Consider the following 19772-nt stretch of genomic DNA (forward strand, 5'->3'; position numbering starts at 1 on the left):
GATAGAAGACAGTCTCTCCCCCTCCACATCAGAGAGATCTCACCAGTGATAGAAGACAGTCTCTCCCCCTCCACATCAGAGAGATCTCACCAGTGATCGAAGACAGTCTCCCCTCTCCACATCAGAGAGATCTCACCAGTCATAGAAGACAGTCTCCACTCTCCATATCAGAGAGATCTCACCAGTGATAGAAGACAGTGTCCCCTCTCCACATCAGAGAGATTTCACCAGTGATAGAAGACAGTTTCTCCTTCTCCATATCAGAGAGATCTCACCAGTGATAGAAGACAGTCTCCGTCTCCACATCAGAGAGATCTCACAAGTGATAGAAGACAGTCTCTCCTTCTCCACATCAGAGAGATCTCATCAGTGATAGAAGACAGTCTCCCCTCTCCACATCAGAGAGATCTCACCAGTGACAGAAGACAGTCTCTCTTTCTCCATATCAGAGAGATCTCACCAGTGATAGAAAACAGTCTCCTTCTCCACATCAGAGAGATCTCACCAGTGATAGAAGACTGTCTCCCTTCTCCATATCAGAGAGATCTCACCAGTGATAGAAGACAGTCTCCTTCTCCACATCAGAGAGATCTCACCAGTGATAGAAGACAGTCTCCCCTCTCCACATCAGAGAGATCTCACCAGTTATAGAAGACAGTCTCCTTCTCCACATCAGAGAGATCTCACCAGTGATAGAAGACAGTCTTCCCTCTCCATATCAGAGAGATCTCACCAGTGATAGAGGACAGTCTCTCCTTCTCCATATCAGAGGGATCTCACCAATGATAGAAGACAGTCTCTCCTTCTCCACATCAGAGAGATCTCACCAGTGATAGAAGACAGTCTCTCCCCCTCCACATCAGAGAGATCTCACCAGTGATAGAAGACAGTCTCTCCCCCTCCACATCAGAGAGATCTCACCAGTGATCGAAGACAGTCTCCCCTCTCCACATCAGAGAGATCTCACCAGTCATAGAAGACAGTCTCCACTCTCCATATCAGAGAGATCTCACCAGTGATAGAAGACAGTGTCCCCTCTCCACATCAGAGAGATTTCACCAGTGATAGAAGACAGTTTCTCCTTCTCCATATCAGAGAGATCTCACCAGTGATAGAAGACAGTCTCCGTCTCAACATCAGAGAGATCTCACAAGTGATAGAAGACAGTCTCTCCTTCTCCACATCAGAGATCTCATCAGTGATAGAAGACAGTCTCCCCTCTCCACATCAGAGAGATCTCACCAGTGACAGAAGACAGTCTCTCTTTCTCCATATCAGAGAGATCTCACCAGTGATAGAAGACAGTCTCCTTCTCCACATCAGAGAGATCTCACCAGTGATAGAAGACAGTCTGCCCTCTCCATATCAGAGAGATCTCACCAGTGATAGAAGACAGTCCCCCCTCTCCATATTAGAGAGATCTCACCAGTGAAGGAAGACAGTCTCTCCCCCTCCACATCAGAGAGATCTCACCAGTGATAGAAGACAGTCTCCTTCTTCACATAAGAGAGATCTCACCAGTGATAGTAGACAGTCTTCCCTCTCGATATCAGAGAGATCTCACCAGTGATAGAAGACAGTCTCTCCTTCTCCACATCAGAGAGATATCACCAGTGATAGAAGACAGTCTCTCCTGCTCCACATCTGAGAGATCTCACCAGTGATAGAAGACAGTCTCTCCCTCTCCACATTAGAGAGATCTCACCAGTGATAGAAGACAGTCTCCTTCTGCACACCAGAGAGATCTCACCAGTGATAGAAGACAGTCTCCCCTCTCCACATCAGAGAGATCTCACCAGTGATAGAAGACAGTCTCCCCTCTCCACATCAGAGAGATCTCACCAGTGATAGAAGACAGTCTCTCCCCCTCAACATCAGAGAGATCTCACCAGTGATAGAAGACAGTCTCCTTCTCCACATTAGAGAGATCTCACCAGTGATAGAAGACAGTCTCCTTCTGCACACCAGAGAGATCTCACCAGTGATAGAAGACAGTCTCCTTCTGCACACCAGAGAGATCTCACCAGTGATAGAAGACTGTCTCCCCTCTCCACATCAGAGAGATCTCACCAGTGATAGAAGACAGTCTCCCCTCTCCACATCAGAGAGTTCTCACCAGTGATAAAAAGGCAGACTCCCCTTTTTGTGCAGAGCAATCTAACCAACGATAAAAGAATAGGCTCACCTCCCCAAGCAGATCGATCTCATAGAAAAATAACAAAGAAACATAGAAATCTAAGCACATTACAGGCCCTTTGGCCCATAAAGTTGTGCTGACCATGTAACTTACTTTAGAAATTGCCTAGAATTTCCCTACCGCATAGCCCTCTATTTTTCTAAGCTTCATGTACCTTCCAGAGTCTTTCAAAAGACCCTATTGTTTCCAACTCTACCACCATCACTGCCAGTGCGTTCCAGGCACCCGCCACTCCCTGTGTGAAAAACTTACCTCTGACATCCCCCTTGTACCCAGTTCCAAGCACCTTAAAACTGTGCCCCCTCATGTTAGCCATTTCAGCCCTGGGAAAAAGCGTCTGGCTATCCACACAATCAATACCTCTCATCATCTGATACACCTCTTTCACCTCAGCTCTCATCCTCCGTCGCTCTAAGGAGAAAAGGCCAAGAAGACTCAACCTATTCTCATAAGGCACGCTCTCCAATCCAGGCAACATCCTTGTAAATCTCCTCTGCATTCTCTCTAGAACATCCATATCCTTCCTGTAGTGAGGTGACCAGATCTGAACACAGCACTCCAAGTGGGGTCTGACTGAGGTCACCAGGCAGCTGGCGTTTTAACTTTCCTTGTTGCTTTAATCAGCGTCATGGAGTCGAATATTGGCTCGCAGCCTTCTCACCGCATGCTGCCTCTGCCTCCCGGAATTCCCTCAGAGACTGCAGAAGACTAAAACACCTGAATGATCTTCAAACTGCAAATCAATGTTCCAGAATCATATTCAAGAAGAAAAACAAATGTAAAAGGCATAAATAAAGTGAAATATATGGTTCAGGATCTATCCAGAAGAAGTCAACCAAAGGAGCATTGTACGCAGGCACCACCTTGACCTTTGAGAACCTTCTCAGTGGCCTTGTGTCTGCGCATTTATCCCAATCAAATTGATTTGATTCTGATTGTGAAAGTTGCTCAGTGTTATGTAAACAACAGGAATTCTGCAGATGCTGGAAATTCAAGCAACACACAAAAAAGTTGCTGGTGAACGCAGCAGGCCAGGCAGCATCTCAGGTGCAGTCGACGTTTCAGGCTGAGACCCTTCGTCAGGACTAACTGAAGGAAGAGTGAGTAAGGGATTTGAAAGTTGGAGGGGGAGGGGGAAATCCAAAATGATAGGAGAAGACAGAAGGGGGAGGGATGGAGCCAAGAGCTTGACAGGTGATAGGCAAAAGGAATATGAGAGGATCATGGGACAGGAGGTCCGGGAAGAAAGACAAAGAGCGGGGGGACCCAGAGGATGGGCAAGGAGTATAGTCAGAGGGACAGAGGGAGAAAAAAGAGAGTGAGAGAAAGAATGTGTTTATAAAAATAAGTAATAGATGGGGTACAAAGGGGAGGTAGGGAATTAGCGGAAGTTAGAGAAGACGATGTTCATGCCATCAGGTTGGAGGCTACCCAAACAGAATATAAGGTGTTGTTCCTCCAACCTGAGTGTGGCTTCATCTTTGCAGTAGAGGAGGCCATGGATAGACATGTCAGAATGGGAATGGGATGTGGAATTAAAATGTGTGGCCACTGGGAGATCCTGCTTTCTCTGGCGGACAGAGCGTAGATGTTCAGCAAAGCGGTCTCCCAGTCTGCGTCGGTGTTATGTAGATGCTTTATGCCAGCTGAGACTCTGATCTTTGATTTTGTTACCTTGAGGCATGAGTCCTACCGAGTACAAGTTTCTTACTCTCCATCAATTTATATAAAACATTGCAGTCGAATCCTCTCCCAAGCCCAGCCTCACACGCCATCTCCTCTCAAGACAGCTTCCTCCCATCCCACCCCCAGGTCCAAGGAAGCACCCCCTCTTCCTGGAGCAGTTAGGAAAGAGCTCGTACTGCCACACTGGGATTATTAGATTATAATAGATTATGAAGACACGCAGTCCTCTTTATTGTCATTTAGTAATGCATGTATTAAGAAATGATACAATATTTTCTCCAGTGTGATATCACAAAACACAGGACAGACCAAGACTGAAAAAACTGACAAAACCACATAATTATAACATATAGTTACAACAGTGCAACAATACCATAACTTGATGAAGAAGTCCATGAGCACAGTAAAAGTTCAAAGTCTCTCAAATGTCCCACATCTCACGCAGACGGGAGAAGGAAGAACTCTCCCTGCCACGCCGACCACAGTCCGACTCTGAGTCATCCGAAAACTTCGAGCTCTGATCAGCTCTCCGACACTGAGTACTGAGCGCCATCTCTGTCCGAACGACTCGACCTCAATCTCGGTGGGCAACAGCAGGCAAAGCCGGGGATTTTGACACCTACCCTCCAAAAGATTCCCGACCGCGCAGTAACGACAGTAGCGAACTGGTGTTTCAGAAATTTCTCCAGATGTTCCTCTGCGCTTTCATGTCCATCTCCATCAAATCAGAATTGTCCACGGCCCCTATTTAACAGATACGATATCATTTTTCACCGGAGGGCTGCGCACACGCGGTGTGCTGCTCTCTCTCCTCCCGCCGCTATTATATAGAATAGCCTTAGATTTCTCCACCTTCTGGTCATTTTCTCCCCCTCCCTGTTCTTCATTTACTTGCTCTTACCTCTTCTCTTCACCTGCTTATCATCACCCCCTGGTGCCTATTAGATTCCCTGGTCAGCCCTTTACCTTTTCCACTGATCAGCCTCTTATTTCACCCCTTTGCCCCATCCACCTGGTTTCACCTATCAGCTTCTAGCTCATACGGCTTCCTCTCCCCCCACCTTATTCTGGCATCTTCCCCCTTTGTTTCCAGTTGAACCGTTGACTGTCCACAGACACTGCCTGACCTGCTGGGTCCCTCCAGCATGTTATGTGTGTTGCTCTGGATTTCTAGCACCCGCAGAATCTCTTGTGTTTATGATGGCTGCTGAGAAGGTTCTGGGATAACCGGAAGACACTGCCTAGTGGAGTAGTGTGAGTCAGAGTAGTAGGGTTTTGGCGAGGACGGGACCATTGAGAGCATATTCACTAACTGCCCAGCGGATTATTGGCACCGAATTGCCCACCATCGAGAACATCTACCATAAACGCTGCCTGGGCAGGGCGAAAAGCATTATCGAGGATGCATCTCACCCTAACCATGGACTTTTTACTCTCCTCTCATCTGGTAGGTGCTACAGGAGCCTCCGCTCCTGCACCAGCAGGTTCAGGAAGAGCTTCTTCCCTGAGGCTGTGACCCTGCTGAACCTCACATCACAGCGCTAAGCAGTATTGCACCCATATTGTACTGTCTCAGTACTTTTATATTTGTGTGCTGTAGCACTTACTTTTTTTCTTTTCTTTTTAAATCTTTTTATTAATTTTTCCAAAGTTATAAACAAAATAACAATGTGGATACAAAGAGACTGGAATAATCTTATTGTTAATAAACATATACAGAAAAGATTTCAGATAACATAGGTATAATAAACTTCCAAAGTCATGATGTAACTAATCATAAAGAAAAAAGTACAAAGAACCCCCCAAAAAAAAGAACTAAATACTAAACCCAAAAAAAGCAAACAGAGCAAAACAAGGCTAGACCAATATCTTAAATCGAACACGTTCAGTAATGTCATCAACTCCGCTCCTCTATTCATATATTTTAAGTTAATAAGAAGGATTCAGAAAGGTCAAATTACATCATATGAAAATGTTGAATAAATGGTTTCCAAGTCTCTTCAAATTTAACCGAAGGATCAAAAATATTACTTCTAATTTTTTCTAAATTTAAACATGATACAGTTTGGGAAAACCATTGGAATGTAGTAGGAGGATTGGCCTCCTTCCAGTTCAATAAAATGGATTTTCTGGCCATTAAAGTAACAAATGCGATCATCCAACAGGCTGAAGAAGATAAAGATCTATGTTCTACCACTGGCAATCCAAAACTTGCCGTAATAGGATAGGGTTGTAAATCAAAACACAGAACTATTGAGATAATATCAAAAATATCTTTCCAATATTTTTCCAAAAGAAGACAGGACCAAAACATATGAGTTAAAGAAGCCACCTCAGAGTGACATCTGTCACAAATAGGGTTTATATGGGAATAAAAATGGGCTAATTTATCTTAGGACATATGGGCTCTATGCATTACTTTAAATTGTATTAAAGTATGTTTAGCACATATAGAGGAAGTACTGACTAATTGAAAAATTTTATCCCATTTCTCTATAGGTAGGCAAAGTTGAAGTTCCCTCCCCCATTCATTTTTAATTTTATCAGATATACCTGGCTGTAATTTCATAATTATATCATAGATAGAAGCTATTAATCCCTTCTGAAAAGGATTTAAACCTAAAATTTTATCGATGATATCAGTAGGCTATGAGATCGGAAAGGTAGGCAAAATAGTATTTAAAAAATTTCTTATTTGTAAATATCTAAAAAATGGGATCTAGGCAAATCAAATTTCTTAGATATCTGTTCAAAAGACATGAAACAGTTATCCAGAAATAAGTCACGAAAACATGTTATACCTTTCGTCTTCCATATCAAAAAGGCTTGGTCCATAACCGAGGGTTGAAAAAAAAATTAGATATAATAGGGCATGATAATATAAATTTGTTCAAATCAAAAAATTTATGAAATTGAAACCATATTCGTAATGCATATTTAACTATTGGATTAACCATTTGTTTATTCAATTTAGATAGTACAAAAGGAAGTGAAGTTCCTAAAATGGAAGCTAAAGAAAACCCTTGTACAGAGTGGCCTTCAAGGTTTACCCAATATGGGCTTGGGGTTATATTCCAATCTTGTGTCCAAAATATTAAATATCAAATATTAATTGCCCAAGAATAGAATCTTAGATTAGGCAGTGCTAAACCACCATCTTTCTTGGACTTCTGTAAATATTTTTTACTTAATCTGGGATTTTTGTTCTGCCACATATAAGAGGAAATTTTAGAATCAATAGTATCAAAAAAGGATTTAGGAATAAAAATTGGTATCCTTTGAAATAAATATAAAAATTTAGGTAAAATAATCATTTTAATAGCATTAATTCGGCCAATCAGTGATAGAGATAATGGGGACCACTTAGTAATCAGTTGTTTAACCTGATTAATTAACGGTAAAAGGTTGAATTTGAATAGATCCTTATGTCTCTTAGTAATTTTAACTCCCAAATAAGTAAAATAGTCAGTAATCACTCTGAATAGAGAACATCTATAAATGGGAACCTGCATATTTAATGGAAAAAGTTCGCTCTTACTTAGATTCAGTTTATAACCAGAAAAACTACTAAACTGAGCAAGCAAAGTTAATACTACCGGAATAGATTTTCCTGGGTTAGAAATATATAATAGTAAATCATCTGCATATAGTGATAATTTATGAGTCTCATTTCCACAGGTGATGCCAAATATATCAGGGGAGTCACGAATAGCAATAGCTAGCGGTTCCAAAGCAATATCAAATAGTAGTGGACTAAGAGGACAACCCTGCCTAGTACCACAGAATAGATGAAAAAGAGGGGATCTTTGATTATTAGCATATACCGAAGCCAAAGGGGTGAGATATATCAGTTTAATCCAAGATAGAAATATCGGATTAAAATTAAATTTCTCAAGGGCATTAAATAAATATGTCTATTTACATTTTATTCATAGTTATTTTGTAAATAATACTATTCTTTTGCACTTTTGGTCAGATGCTAATTGCATTTCATTGGCTTTGTATCTGTACTCGGCACAATGACAATAAAGTTGAATTTAATCTAATCTACTCTAATCTAATGTGGGAAGTCCGGGAGACTTCCAGCCTCCCTGATGGCCACATCTGCACCAGGTGCGTCGAGCTGCAGCTCCTTAGAGACTGTGTTAGGGAACTGGAGTTGCAGCTCGATGACCTTCAGCTAGTTGGGAAAGTGAAGCAGTGATTGACAGGAGCTACAGGGAAGGAGTCACACCAGAGCCATAAGAGACAGATAAATGGGTGACTGTCAGGAGAGGGAAGGGAGAGCGCCAGGTAGTGGAGAGCACCTCTGTGGCTGCCTTCCTTAACAATAAGTACTCCATTTTGACTACTGTTGGGGGAAGCAACTGTGGCTGTGCCTCTGGCACTGAGTCTGTCCCTGTGGCTCAGAAGGGTAGGGAAAGGAAGTGATAGGGAATTCTATGATTACAGGGGGAGGGGGGTAGATAGGTGATTCTGTGAACATGAAAAAGAAATATGTGTGGTAGTTTGCCTTCCAGGTGCCAGGGTTTGTGATGTTTCTGAACGTGTCCACAACATCCTGAAATGGGAGGGTGAGCAACTGGAGGTTGTGATACATATTGGACATAGGGAGTAAAAGGGAGGAGGTCCTGAAAACAAACTACAGGGAGTTAGGAAGGAAGCTGAGAAGCAGGACCTCAAGGGTAGTAATCTCGGGATTACTGTCTGTGCCACGTGACAGTGAGTATAGGAATAGAATGAGGTGGAGGATAAATGCCTGGCTGAGGGATTACAGCAGGGGGCAGGGATTCAGATTTCTGGATCATTAGGACCTCTTCTGGGGCAGATGTGACCTGTACAAAAAGGATGGGTTGCACTTGAATCCAAAGGGGAGTCAATATCCTGGCGGGGAGGTTTGCTAATGCTATTGGGGAGAGTTTAAACTAGATTTGCAGGGGGGGTGGGAAATGAAGTGAAGAGGCGGTTGGTACACAAGTAGAGACAGCTTGTAGGGAGTTTGTGAGGAAGGATAGGCAGATGATAGAGCAAAGATCCACTCAGCCAGATGATTTGAGATGTGTCTATCTTAGTGTAAGGAGTACATAAACAAGGCAGATGAACTTAGAACTATGATGTTGTGGCTATTACAGAGACTTGGATGTCTTAGGGGCAGGATTAGCTGCTGAGTGTGCCAGCCTTTAGATGTTTCAAAAAGGACAGGGAGGGAGGCAAAAGAGGTCGGGGTGTGGCACTGCTAATCAGGGATGGTATCACGGCTGCAGAGAAGGAGGAAGTCATGGAAGGATTATCTACTGAGTCAATGTGGGTGGAAGACAGAAACAGCAAGGAGACAATAACTCTACTAGGTGTTTTTTTTTAATCGACCTCCCAATAGTAACAGGGACATTAAGGAGCAGGTAGGGAGGCAGATTCTGGAATGGTGCAATAATAATAGGGTTGTTGTGATACGTGATTTTAACTTTCGTAATATTGACTGGCATCTCCTTAGAGCAAGGGGTCTAGATAGGGTGGAGTCTGTTAGGTGTGTTCAGGAAGGTTTCCTGATACAATATGTAGATAAACCACCTAGAGGGGAGACTGTACTTGATGTGGTATTGGGAAATGAACCTGCTCAGGCGTCAGATCTCTCGGTAGGAGAGTATTTTGGAGGTAGTGACCACAACTCTATCTCCTTTACCATAGCTAAGCTTCTGGCGATGATCTTTGCATCAATAGGGACAGGAGAAGTACCGGAGGATTAGAGGGTTGCAAATGTTGTACCCTTGATCAAGAAAGGGAGTAGGGATGACCTAGGAAATTATAGACCAGTGAGTCTTACTTTAGTGGTGGGTAATTTGTTGGAGAAGATCCTGAGAGGCAGAATTTATGAGCATTTGAAGAGACATAATCTGATTAGGGATAGTCAGCATGGCTTTGTCAAGGGCAGGTTGTGCCTTACGAACCTCATTGAATTCTTTGAGGATATAACAAAACAAATCAATGAAGGTAGAGCAGTGGATGTAGTGTATATGGATTTCAGTAAGGCATTTGATAAGGTTCCCCGTGCAAAGCTCATTCAGAAAGTAAGGAGGCATGGGATCCAAGAAGACATTGCTTTGTGGATCCAGAATTGGCTTGCCCACAGAAGGCAAAGTGTGGTTGTAGATGGTTAATATTCTGCATGGAGGTCAGTGACCAGTGGTGTTGCTCAGAGATCTGTCCTGGGACCCCTCCTCTTCGTGATTTTTATAAATGACCTGGATGAAGTAGAAGGGTGGGTTCGCAAGTTTACTGATGACATAAAATTGGGGGTGTTGTGGATAGTCTGGAAGGTTGTCAGGGGTTACAGTGGGATGGCGATAGGATGCAGAACTGGGCTGAGAAGCGGCAGATGGAGTTCAACCCAGATAAATGTGAAGTGGCAACACACATAAAAAAAATAAAAATAATGCTGGTGAATGCTGCAGGCCAGGCAGCATCTCCAGGAAGAGGTACAGTCAACGTTTCAGGCCGAGACCCTTCGTCAGGACTAACTGAAAGAAGAGCTGGTAAGAGATTTGAAAGTGGGAGGGGAGGGGGAGATCTGAAATGATAGAAGACAGGAGGGGGAGGGATGGAGACAAGAGCTGGACAGGTGATTGGCAAAGGGGATATAAGAGGATCATGGGACAGGAGATCCGGGGAGAAAGAAAGGGGGAGGGGGGAAGCCCAGAGGATGGGCAAGGGATATAGTGAGAGGGACAGAGGGAGAAAAAGGAGAGAGGAAAAATAATAAATAAATAAGAGATAAGGTACAAAGGGGAGGTGGGGCATTAACGGAAGTTAAAGAAGTCAATGCTCATGCCATCAGGTTGGAGGCTACCCAGACGGACTATAAGGGGTTGTTCCTCCAACCTGAGTGTGATTTCATCTTTACAGTAGAGGAGGCTGTGGATAGACATGTCAGAATGGGAATGGGATGTGGAATTAAAATGTGTGGCCACTGGGAGATCTTGCTTTCTCTGGCGGACAGAGCGTAGGTGTTCAGCGAAACGGTCTCCCAGCCTGCATCGGGTCTCGCCAATATATAGAAGGCCACATCGAGAGCACCAGACGCAGTGTATCACCTCAGCCGACTCACAGGTGAAGTGTTGCCTCACCTGGAAGGACTGTCTGGGGCCCTGAATGGTGGTGAGGGAGGAAGTGTAAGGATATATACACACAGTAGCCACTGTGTTAGGTCCCTCCTGTACCTATTAAAGTGGCCACAGAGCACATGCTCATGGATTTCTGCTACTGTAGCTCATCCACTACACGTGTTGTGCATTCAGAGATGCTCTTCTACATAGCACTGTCGTAACACCTGGTTATTTGAGTTACCCAGGAGATCAGCAGTTTCTGAGATCCTCAAACCACCCCAAATGGCACCAACAATCATTACATGTTCAAAATCACTTAGGTCGCATTTCATCCCCATTCTGATGTTTAGTCTGAACAATAACTGAACCTCTTGACCACGTCTGCATGCCTTTGTGCTGCTACATCGTTGGCTGATGAGGTATTTGCATTAATGAGCAGCTGTACAGCAGCCATTGAGTGTATATCTCACTTTGCCCTTTGACAACCCTCTCCACAATCTACAACTCCACCAATATTCGCATCCTCTGCAAACTTACTTATCATTTTTATAAATAACAAAATACCTAATTGAGCATTTGGTAGCTTTGGGCCTGTACACACTGGAATTTAGAAGAATGCAGGGGGGATCTCATTGAAACTTACCGAATATTGAAAGATCTAGATGGGGTGGATGTGGAGAGGGTATTTCCTACGGTGGGGGCATCCAGAACTAGAGGGCACAGCCTCAAAATTGAGGGGCGACCCTTTAGAACAGAAGTAAGGGAGAATTGTTTCAGTCAAAGAGTGGTAAATCTGTGGAATTCTCTGGCACAGACTGTGGTGGAGGCAAAGTCCATGGGTATATTTAAGGCAGAAGTTAATTGTTTCCTGATCAGTCAGGGCATCAAAGGATATGGCAAGAAGGCAGCTGTATGGAGGAGTAGGATCTGGGATCAGCCATGATGGAATGGCGGAGCAGACTTGATGGGCTGAATGGCCTAATTCTGCTCCTATGTCTTATGGTTTTATGATCTAATCAGCCAACACTGAGTTGCTGCCACATGATTGGCTGATTAGATATTTGCATTAATGAGCAGCTGTACAGGTGTACCTAAAAAAAGTGGCCACTGAGTGGATGTGAGAATCTTCAATCACAATATAAATCCGAGTAACATAATAGACAGGGTAAGGGTATCGGACACATTGAAGGAATAAACAGGGTTTCTAAATGGCCAAAGAGTAGTCAAGATCTCGTTTAGTTACAGCATACCTACCTGTCGGGGGTTCTTCGTTTGCCATTTTCGTCGACTTCCAGCAGGATTTCCAAGGAGTCGATTGGCAAGCTGTTGTTGCTGTTCAGAAGCAGTTGTTCATTTTCGGCCAGGTACTGAGCTACAGTTTGCTTCGCAAGCCGAGCACGGTGGAAGAGTTCTCGTTGTAACAGTGGTAGATTAGCCTGCAATTAAACCAAGTTCAAACAAATCAAACGTCAGGCTTTTCGAAAGATTCCGCAATTCAGCCCGCTTCTTTTGATGGCCAAGCAGATATGGTCTGAAACTAAACTGAGCTGGGTTCTACTGAGGGGAAAATTAAGTTGTTAAGTACAAGTGCACAGAAGCAAAATTCTTCTGTAATTCCACATGGGACAGCTCAGTAGCGTAACAGTTAGCACCATGCTTTACAGCACCAGTTGTCAGTCTGGGGTAGATTCCTGCCACTGTACTTTTCCCCGTAACTGCATGGAAACCTCCACATGCTCCAGTTCCCTCCAAAGGATCAAAGGTTAGGGTTAGTGAGTCATAACATGATGACTCTTGCAGGCTGCCCCCAGTACAATCCTCGTTGATTTGATCTGACGCAAATGATACATTGCACAGTACGTTTCAATGTACGTGTGACAAATAAAGCTCATCTTTATGTCTTTAAAATTGGTGTTGATAACAAGTTGGTGTCAGGAGGCCCAGGACATACAAACATGTGAACATATTTCACATTAAGTGCACACTGAAGTCAGAACTTCTTTCAAGAGGGTGAAGTGAACCCTGGCAAGGCATCAGGCATTGATGGGGTACATGGTAAGCATTGAAAACCTGTGTTAACCAACTGGTTGGAGTGTTCAAGCACAGCTACAATCTCCCACTGCTGCAGTCGGAGGTTCCCCCCGCTTCAAAATGATACCATCTCAAGAAGAGCAAGGTGAGCTGTCTCAACTTCTACTGCCCACTTGCACTCACTCACATGTACTGTGATGTGGTCACGGCCAGAATTAACTCCTGCCTCAGCAAGGACCTGGACCCACTGCAACTTGCCTATCGCCCCAATAGGTCTACAGCAAATGCAATCTCACTGGCTCTCCACCCAGCCTTGGATCACCTGGACAACAGAATTCCTACGCCAGGCTGCTATTCATTGATTACAATCATACCCTCGGCTCTAATCAACAAGCTCCAAAATCTGGGCCCCTGTACCTCCCTCTGCAACTGGATCCTTGACTTCCTCACTGGGAGACCACAGTCAGTGTGGATTGGAAATAATATCTCCACCTCAATGACAAACAATAGTGGTGCACCTCAAGGATGTGCACTTAGCCCATTGCTCTACTCTCTCTACACCCACAACTTAAACACCATCTCTAAATTTGCTGATGACACATCTATTATTGGTAGAATTTCAGATGGTGTCGAGGAGGCGTACAGGAGGGAGGTAGATCAGCTGGTTGAGTAGTCTTGCAACAACAGCCTTGCACTCATCATCAGTAGGTCCAAGGAATTGATTGTGGATTTCAGGCAGGGGAAGTCAAGAGAACACGCACTGATCCTCACTGAGAGATCAGCAGTGGAAAGGGTGAATTGTTTGAAGTTACTAGGTGTCAACATCTCTGAAGATCTATCCTGGGTCCAACATATTGATGCAAAGGCTAATGAAGGGTCTCGGCCCAAAATGTCGACTGTACACCTTTGCATAGATGGTGCCTGGCTTGCTGAGTTCCTCCAGTATTTTTGTTCGTGATTGGACTAATTTCAGCTAGTTTGCTTGGAGTAGTTAAACTTCTAAAGAAACTGTATGGCTTTAAATCCAATGCACTCAGCAAAACTGGCACCCACTTCTCAGTGGTTGTTTCATTTGTTTCAAAATACAGTTCAATTTGCTTAGTATACATATTTCTTATCTCTTGTGCAATCAACAATGCCTATCTTTCCGATGCAGCCAGCCATCTCTGTTCTTTCTATTTATTATTATTATCACCGGTAATCAGTTTATGAACCCGTGAACTTGTCCATTTTCTGCCTTTTTTTTTACTCAAACACCTTACTCTTCCCTTTGCGAAGAAACAAATATGTTGCACTTTTTAAACTCAGAAGTCTCACTGCGCTTTTTTTTGACTCGAATGTCTCGCTGTGCTTCAACAGGTAGAAGGCTGCCTCAGGTTCGTGTAGAACTTCCTCATCGGCTCTGTTATGTTTTGTTACTCCAAAACATAAAAGCAATTGAAAGAAAAAGACAGGAGCCGAGGAGAATGTATACATTTTGTATTTACTTTTAGCACAGCATCCAAATATGATGTGGCACCGTGATGTCACTCACACAGAGTACTTTTACATATAACCTGTAATGTATGATGTAAACAACAAAGAATGCTTCATCAAATAAGATATTAACAATATTACTCAAATATTAAACACACAATATAAAAACGGATGCTGATTCTGATGTTAACAGATTTGATCTACCAAGGTGCAATACTTCACATTGATAACTCTTGTAAACTACTCCACCAGATTATACCAAGAATTGGGACCACAGAGAAATCATAAAATGAGGCCGCTATCTTATTGATGCACCCTACCTTCAGGAAAGGAATGACAAAAGGCCTCAATGGGAAGTTGGTTGCCTCCTGAAGCTTTGAGTGAAACTCCTCTATAGTCTGGGTAGAATTCTGCAAAATATAAAAATAAGTGATTTTCAGTCCCAAATCACCAAGACCTGATGTACATCTAATATACAATATTAATAATTCAGTCTGACGCTTTCCCCAAGGAACACAGGAACACAGCCTCGCCATCAGAAATCACCCTGACCTGATAAGATGTTATACATGAACATCAACAGAAATCAACACAGCAAAGGAACAGACCCTTTGGCTCTCAATGCCTGCTCACAACGTAAAGCGTAGGGGTTAGCAGAATGCTTTACAGCATCAGTGAGCTGTGTTTATCTGTAAGTTGTTTCTACATTCTCCCTGTTTCCTCCCACATACAGGTTAGGGTTAATAAGTTGTGGGCATGCTAATATTGGTGCCAAAAACATGGCAATACTTGCAGGCTGCCCCAGCACTTCCTGTTGATGATTAAGGCTAATGATGCGTTTCATTGTATGTTTCCATATACATGTGATAAATAAAGCTTATCTCTTTAAGCTTAAAGTTATTTCCCAACATGCTGTAAAATGTTATGAGGCTGAAACCCCTGAATCACACACCAATTTCTCAACAGTGCATTTAACCTGCTAATCCATACAAACCTAGGCCAATTTACCTGCACCTGGGTAACATCCCAGACATTTTTGTGTTTAAGATTTTGTATTTTTTTCAGCCCAAGCTCCTCAATATACACTAACAACTTGGATGTGAAAGTGGGAGGTGTGACAGGACCACAAGACCACAAGATATAGGAGCAGAATTAGGCCAATTGGCCCATGGCGTTTGTTCCATCATTTTATCATGGCTGAACTATTTTCCTGCTCAGCCCTAATTTCCTGCCTGAGAACACGGAACATAGAAATCTACAGCACATTACAGGACCCTCGGCCCACATCTTTGTGCCAACCACGTAACCTACTCTAGAAACTGGCTAGAATTTCCTTACCGCATAGCCCTCTATTTTTCTAAGCTCCATGTGAGAGTCTAAGAGTCTCTTAAAAGACCCTATTGCATCCACATTTACCACCGTCACTGGCAGTGCACTCCACACACCCACCACTCTCCGTGTGAAAGACTTACTTCTGACATCCCCCTTGTATCTACTTCCAAGCACCTTAAAACTATGCCCCCTCATGTTAGCCATTTCAACCCTGGGGGAAAAGCCTCTGACTATTCACATGATCATTGCCTCTCATTATCTTATACACCTCTATCAGGTCACCTCTCATCCTCCATCACTCCAAGGAGAAAAGGCCGAGTTCACTCAACCTATTCTCATAAGGCATGCTCCCCCAATCCAGGCAACATCCTTGTAAATCTCCTCTGCACTCTTTCTATAGTATCCACATCATTCCCGTAGTGAGGTGACCAGAAATGAACACAGTACTCCAAGTGGGGTCTAATTAAGGTCTTATATAAGTGTAACGTTACCTCACGGCTCTTGAACTCAATCCCACAGTTGATGAATGCCACACACGATACGCCTTCTGAACAACATTGTCACCCTGCGTAGCAGCTTTGAGTGTCCCATGGACTCGGACCCCAAGATCCCTCTGATCCTCCACACTGCCAAGAGTCTTACCATTAATATTATATTCTGTGTTCAAATTTGAACTACTGAAATGAACTACACACTTATCTGTCTTCTCCCCATATCCCTTCATGCCCCGACTAATCAAGAATCCATCAACCTTTGATTTAAATATACCCAGTGACTTGGCCTCCACAGTCACCTGTGATGACAAATTCCACAGATTCACCAATCTCTGAAGAAAGAAATTCCTCCTCAACTCCATTCTAAAAGGATGCCCCTCAGTGTCTTCTGGTCCTAGACTCCCCCACCATGGGAAACATCCTCTCCACATCCACATCCACCCTATCAAGGTGCTTCACCATTCAATATGTTTGAATGAAGTCACCTCTCATTCTTCTGAATTCCTCTGAATACAGAGCACAGGCCCAGAGACATCCAATGCTCCTCATGTGACAACCCTATCAATTCCAGACGATGAAGGGTCTCGGCCCGAAACATCGACTGTACCTCTTCCTAGAGATGCTGCCTGGCCTGCTGCGTTCACCAGCAACTTTGATGTGTGTTGTTATCAATTCCAGAATTATTTTTGTGAACATCCTTTCTTAGGTAAGACGCCCAAAGCTGCTCACAATTCTCCATGTAAGGTCTCACCAATGTTTTATTAAGCCTCAACATTACATCTTTGCTTTTATAGTCTAGTCTTCTTGAAATAAATGCTAACATCACATTTGCCTTCCTCACCACAGACTCAACCTGCAAATTAACATAAAAACATAGAAAACCTACAGTACAATATAGGCCCTTCAGCCCACAATGCTGTGCCAAACATGTATTTACTTTAGAAATTACCTAAGGTTACCCATAGCCCTCTATTTTTCTAAGCTCCAGGTACCTATCCAGGGGTCTCTTAAAATTGGTTCAGCCATCTCTTTCAGAACCCTGGGTTGTTCACCATCTGGTTCAGGTGGCTTATCTACCTCCAGACCTTTCAATTTCCCAAGAATCTTTTCCCTAGTGATGGCAACTTCACACACTTCTGCCCCCTGACACTCTCAAACATCCAGCATACTTCTAGTGTCTTCCACAGTGAAGACTGATGCAAAATACTTATTCATTTCATCCACCATTTCCTTGTCCTCCATTACTACCTCTCCTGCATCATTTTCCAGTGGTCCAATATCCATTCTCATCTCCCTTTAACAGTTCATATATCTGAAGAGCCTTTTTAATATTATTGGCTAGCTTACTTTCATATTCCATCTTTTCCCTCTGTATGATCTTTTTTAGTTGCCTCCTCTTATTAGCCACAATTGTGTCATCTTGCCTTTAGAATACTTCTTCCACTTTGGGATGTATAATCCTGTTAAAAAAGATCTGGTGCTTTCCTGGCATATAGGACAAATAAACTCTTGTCAGGCTTCCCTGATGAAGATGCCAAGAGTTTGTCATCGAAACATCAGTTAAAGTCGATAACTGTACCCAGCTGGAAGCCAAAGAAGAACTTATTCGTATATATCCTGTGTCTTCCGAATTGCTTCCAGAAATTCCAGCCATTGCTGCTCCACCATCATCCCTGCCAGTGTTCTTATCCAATCAATTTTGACCAACTCTTCTCTCATGCCTCTGTGATTCCCTTTGCTCCACTGTAAAGCTGATACATCTGACTTTAGCTTCTTCTGCTCAAATGTCAGGGTGAATTCTATCACATTATGATCACATGCCCAAAAGTGTGTTCTTGTACCTTAAGCTCTCTAATCAATTCCAGATCATTACACAACACCCAATCCAGGAAAGCGGATCCCCTAGTGGGCTCAACCATGAGCTGCTCTTAAAAACCGTCTCATAGGCGCTCATAGGCCCCTCCTGTAATCCAGCACCAACCTGATTTTCCCAATCTACCTGTATATTGAAGTCCCCCAAAACTATTGCAACATTGCTCCTTTGGCATGTATTTTCTATCTCCCATTGTAATTTGTTGACCACGTCCATACAAATTTTGGGTGTTTGTATATAACTCCCATCAGGGTCATAGAACACAAATACATCAAAGAGTACAGCACAGGAACAGGCCATTCAGCCCATAATGTTGTGCCAAACCAGCTGAAAAGCAAATCAAAAACACCCAGACACCTATCCCTCCTACCTACACCATGTCCATATCCCTCCATTTTCCTACATCCATGTGCCTATCCAAATATCTCTTAAAAGCCTCTAATGTATTTGCCTCCACCACCATACCAGGCAGCACATTCCAGTCATCCACAACTCTAAACTACATGCCCTCTAAACCAGGCAACATCCTGGTGAACCTCTTCTGCACCATATCCTTCCTATAGTGAGGCGACCAGAACTGTATGCAATATTTCAAATGTGGCCTAACCAGAGATTTATAAAATTGCAACATAACCTCCTGCTTTTGAACTCAATGCCTTGAATCATAAAAACAAGCATTTCATAAGCCTTCTTAACCCACTTCTTAAGCCTTCTCAACATGTGTACCCACTTTCAAGCAGCTATGAACTTGGATCCCAAGATCTCTTTGCTCAGCAACACTGTTGTTAAGGACCTTGCTGTTAACGGTGTACAGTACTGTCTCCTTGCATTTGCCCTACCGAGGTGCAACATCTCACATTTATCTGGTCTTTTTACCCTTGCAGTTCCTTAGCTCTACCCACAACAATTCAACACCCTCCGACTCTATGTGAGTGGGCAGGTGTAGCATTTCTGTCACTTGCAGGGATATGTGCCAGGAGGGAGGTTAGTGGGGAAGGACAAATGAACAAGGGAATCATGGAGGGAGTGATTCCTGTGGAAAGCGGGGGAGTGGGGTGGGAGGAGGTAAAGATGTGTTTGGTGGTAAGATCCCATTGGAGATGGTGGAAGTTGTTGAGAATGACATGTTAGATGTAGAGACTCATTACGCAGTAGGTAAGGACAAGAGGAATTTATCCCTGTTAAGGCGGCGGCAAATTGGGGAAGTGGAGGACATGCGGATGAGGACAGTATCAATGATGAAACCCCATTCTTTGAAGAAGGGGAAACATCTCTGATGTCCTGGAAAGGAAAACCACATCCTGGGAACAGATATGGCGAAGACAAAGGAACTGAGAAAATAGCATTTTTACAGGAAACATGGTGGGAAGAGGTATAGTCAAGATAGCTGTGGGAATTGGTAGGTTTATAAAAGATGTTGATTGATAGCTTGTCTCCAGAGATGGAGACAGAGAACTGTCAGGGTGGAGGAGCAACACCTCATATTCCATATGGGTAGCCTCCAACTTGATAGCATGAACATTGATTTCTCCTGCCCGTAATTTTTTTTCTTTCCTCTTTTTCTATTCCCTACTTGAGCCTCT

At 43.4% G+C, this 19772-nt stretch overlaps 1 protein-coding gene across 18 annotated transcripts in view; it reads right to left on the minus strand.

Moving 5' to 3' along the window:
* The window catches only part of cbfa2t3 (CBFA2/RUNX1 partner transcriptional co-repressor 3), a 318224-nt gene that overhangs the window by 166522 nt on the left and 131930 nt on the right, over positions 1-19772 (minus strand). For all 18 annotated transcript variants that reach the window (XR_011889291.1, XM_072280040.1, XM_072280038.1 and 15 more), the window contains 2 exons: positions 14811-14900; positions 12238-12419 (listed from right to left, as the gene is read on the minus strand). Coding sequence is in view for 17 of the 18 variants with exons in the window: in XM_072280040.1 (XP_072136141.1) it covers positions 12238-12419; positions 14811-14900 (272 nt within the window). In the remaining variant the exon portion in view is untranslated. The remainder of the gene's footprint in view (positions 1-12237; positions 12420-14810; positions 14901-19772) is intronic.

This window comes from Mobula birostris, chromosome 15, assembly GCF_030028105.1.
Source record: "Mobula birostris isolate sMobBir1 chromosome 15, sMobBir1.hap1, whole genome shotgun sequence".
Classification (NCBI taxonomy): Eukaryota; Metazoa; Chordata; class Chondrichthyes; order Myliobatiformes; family Myliobatidae; genus Mobula; species Mobula birostris.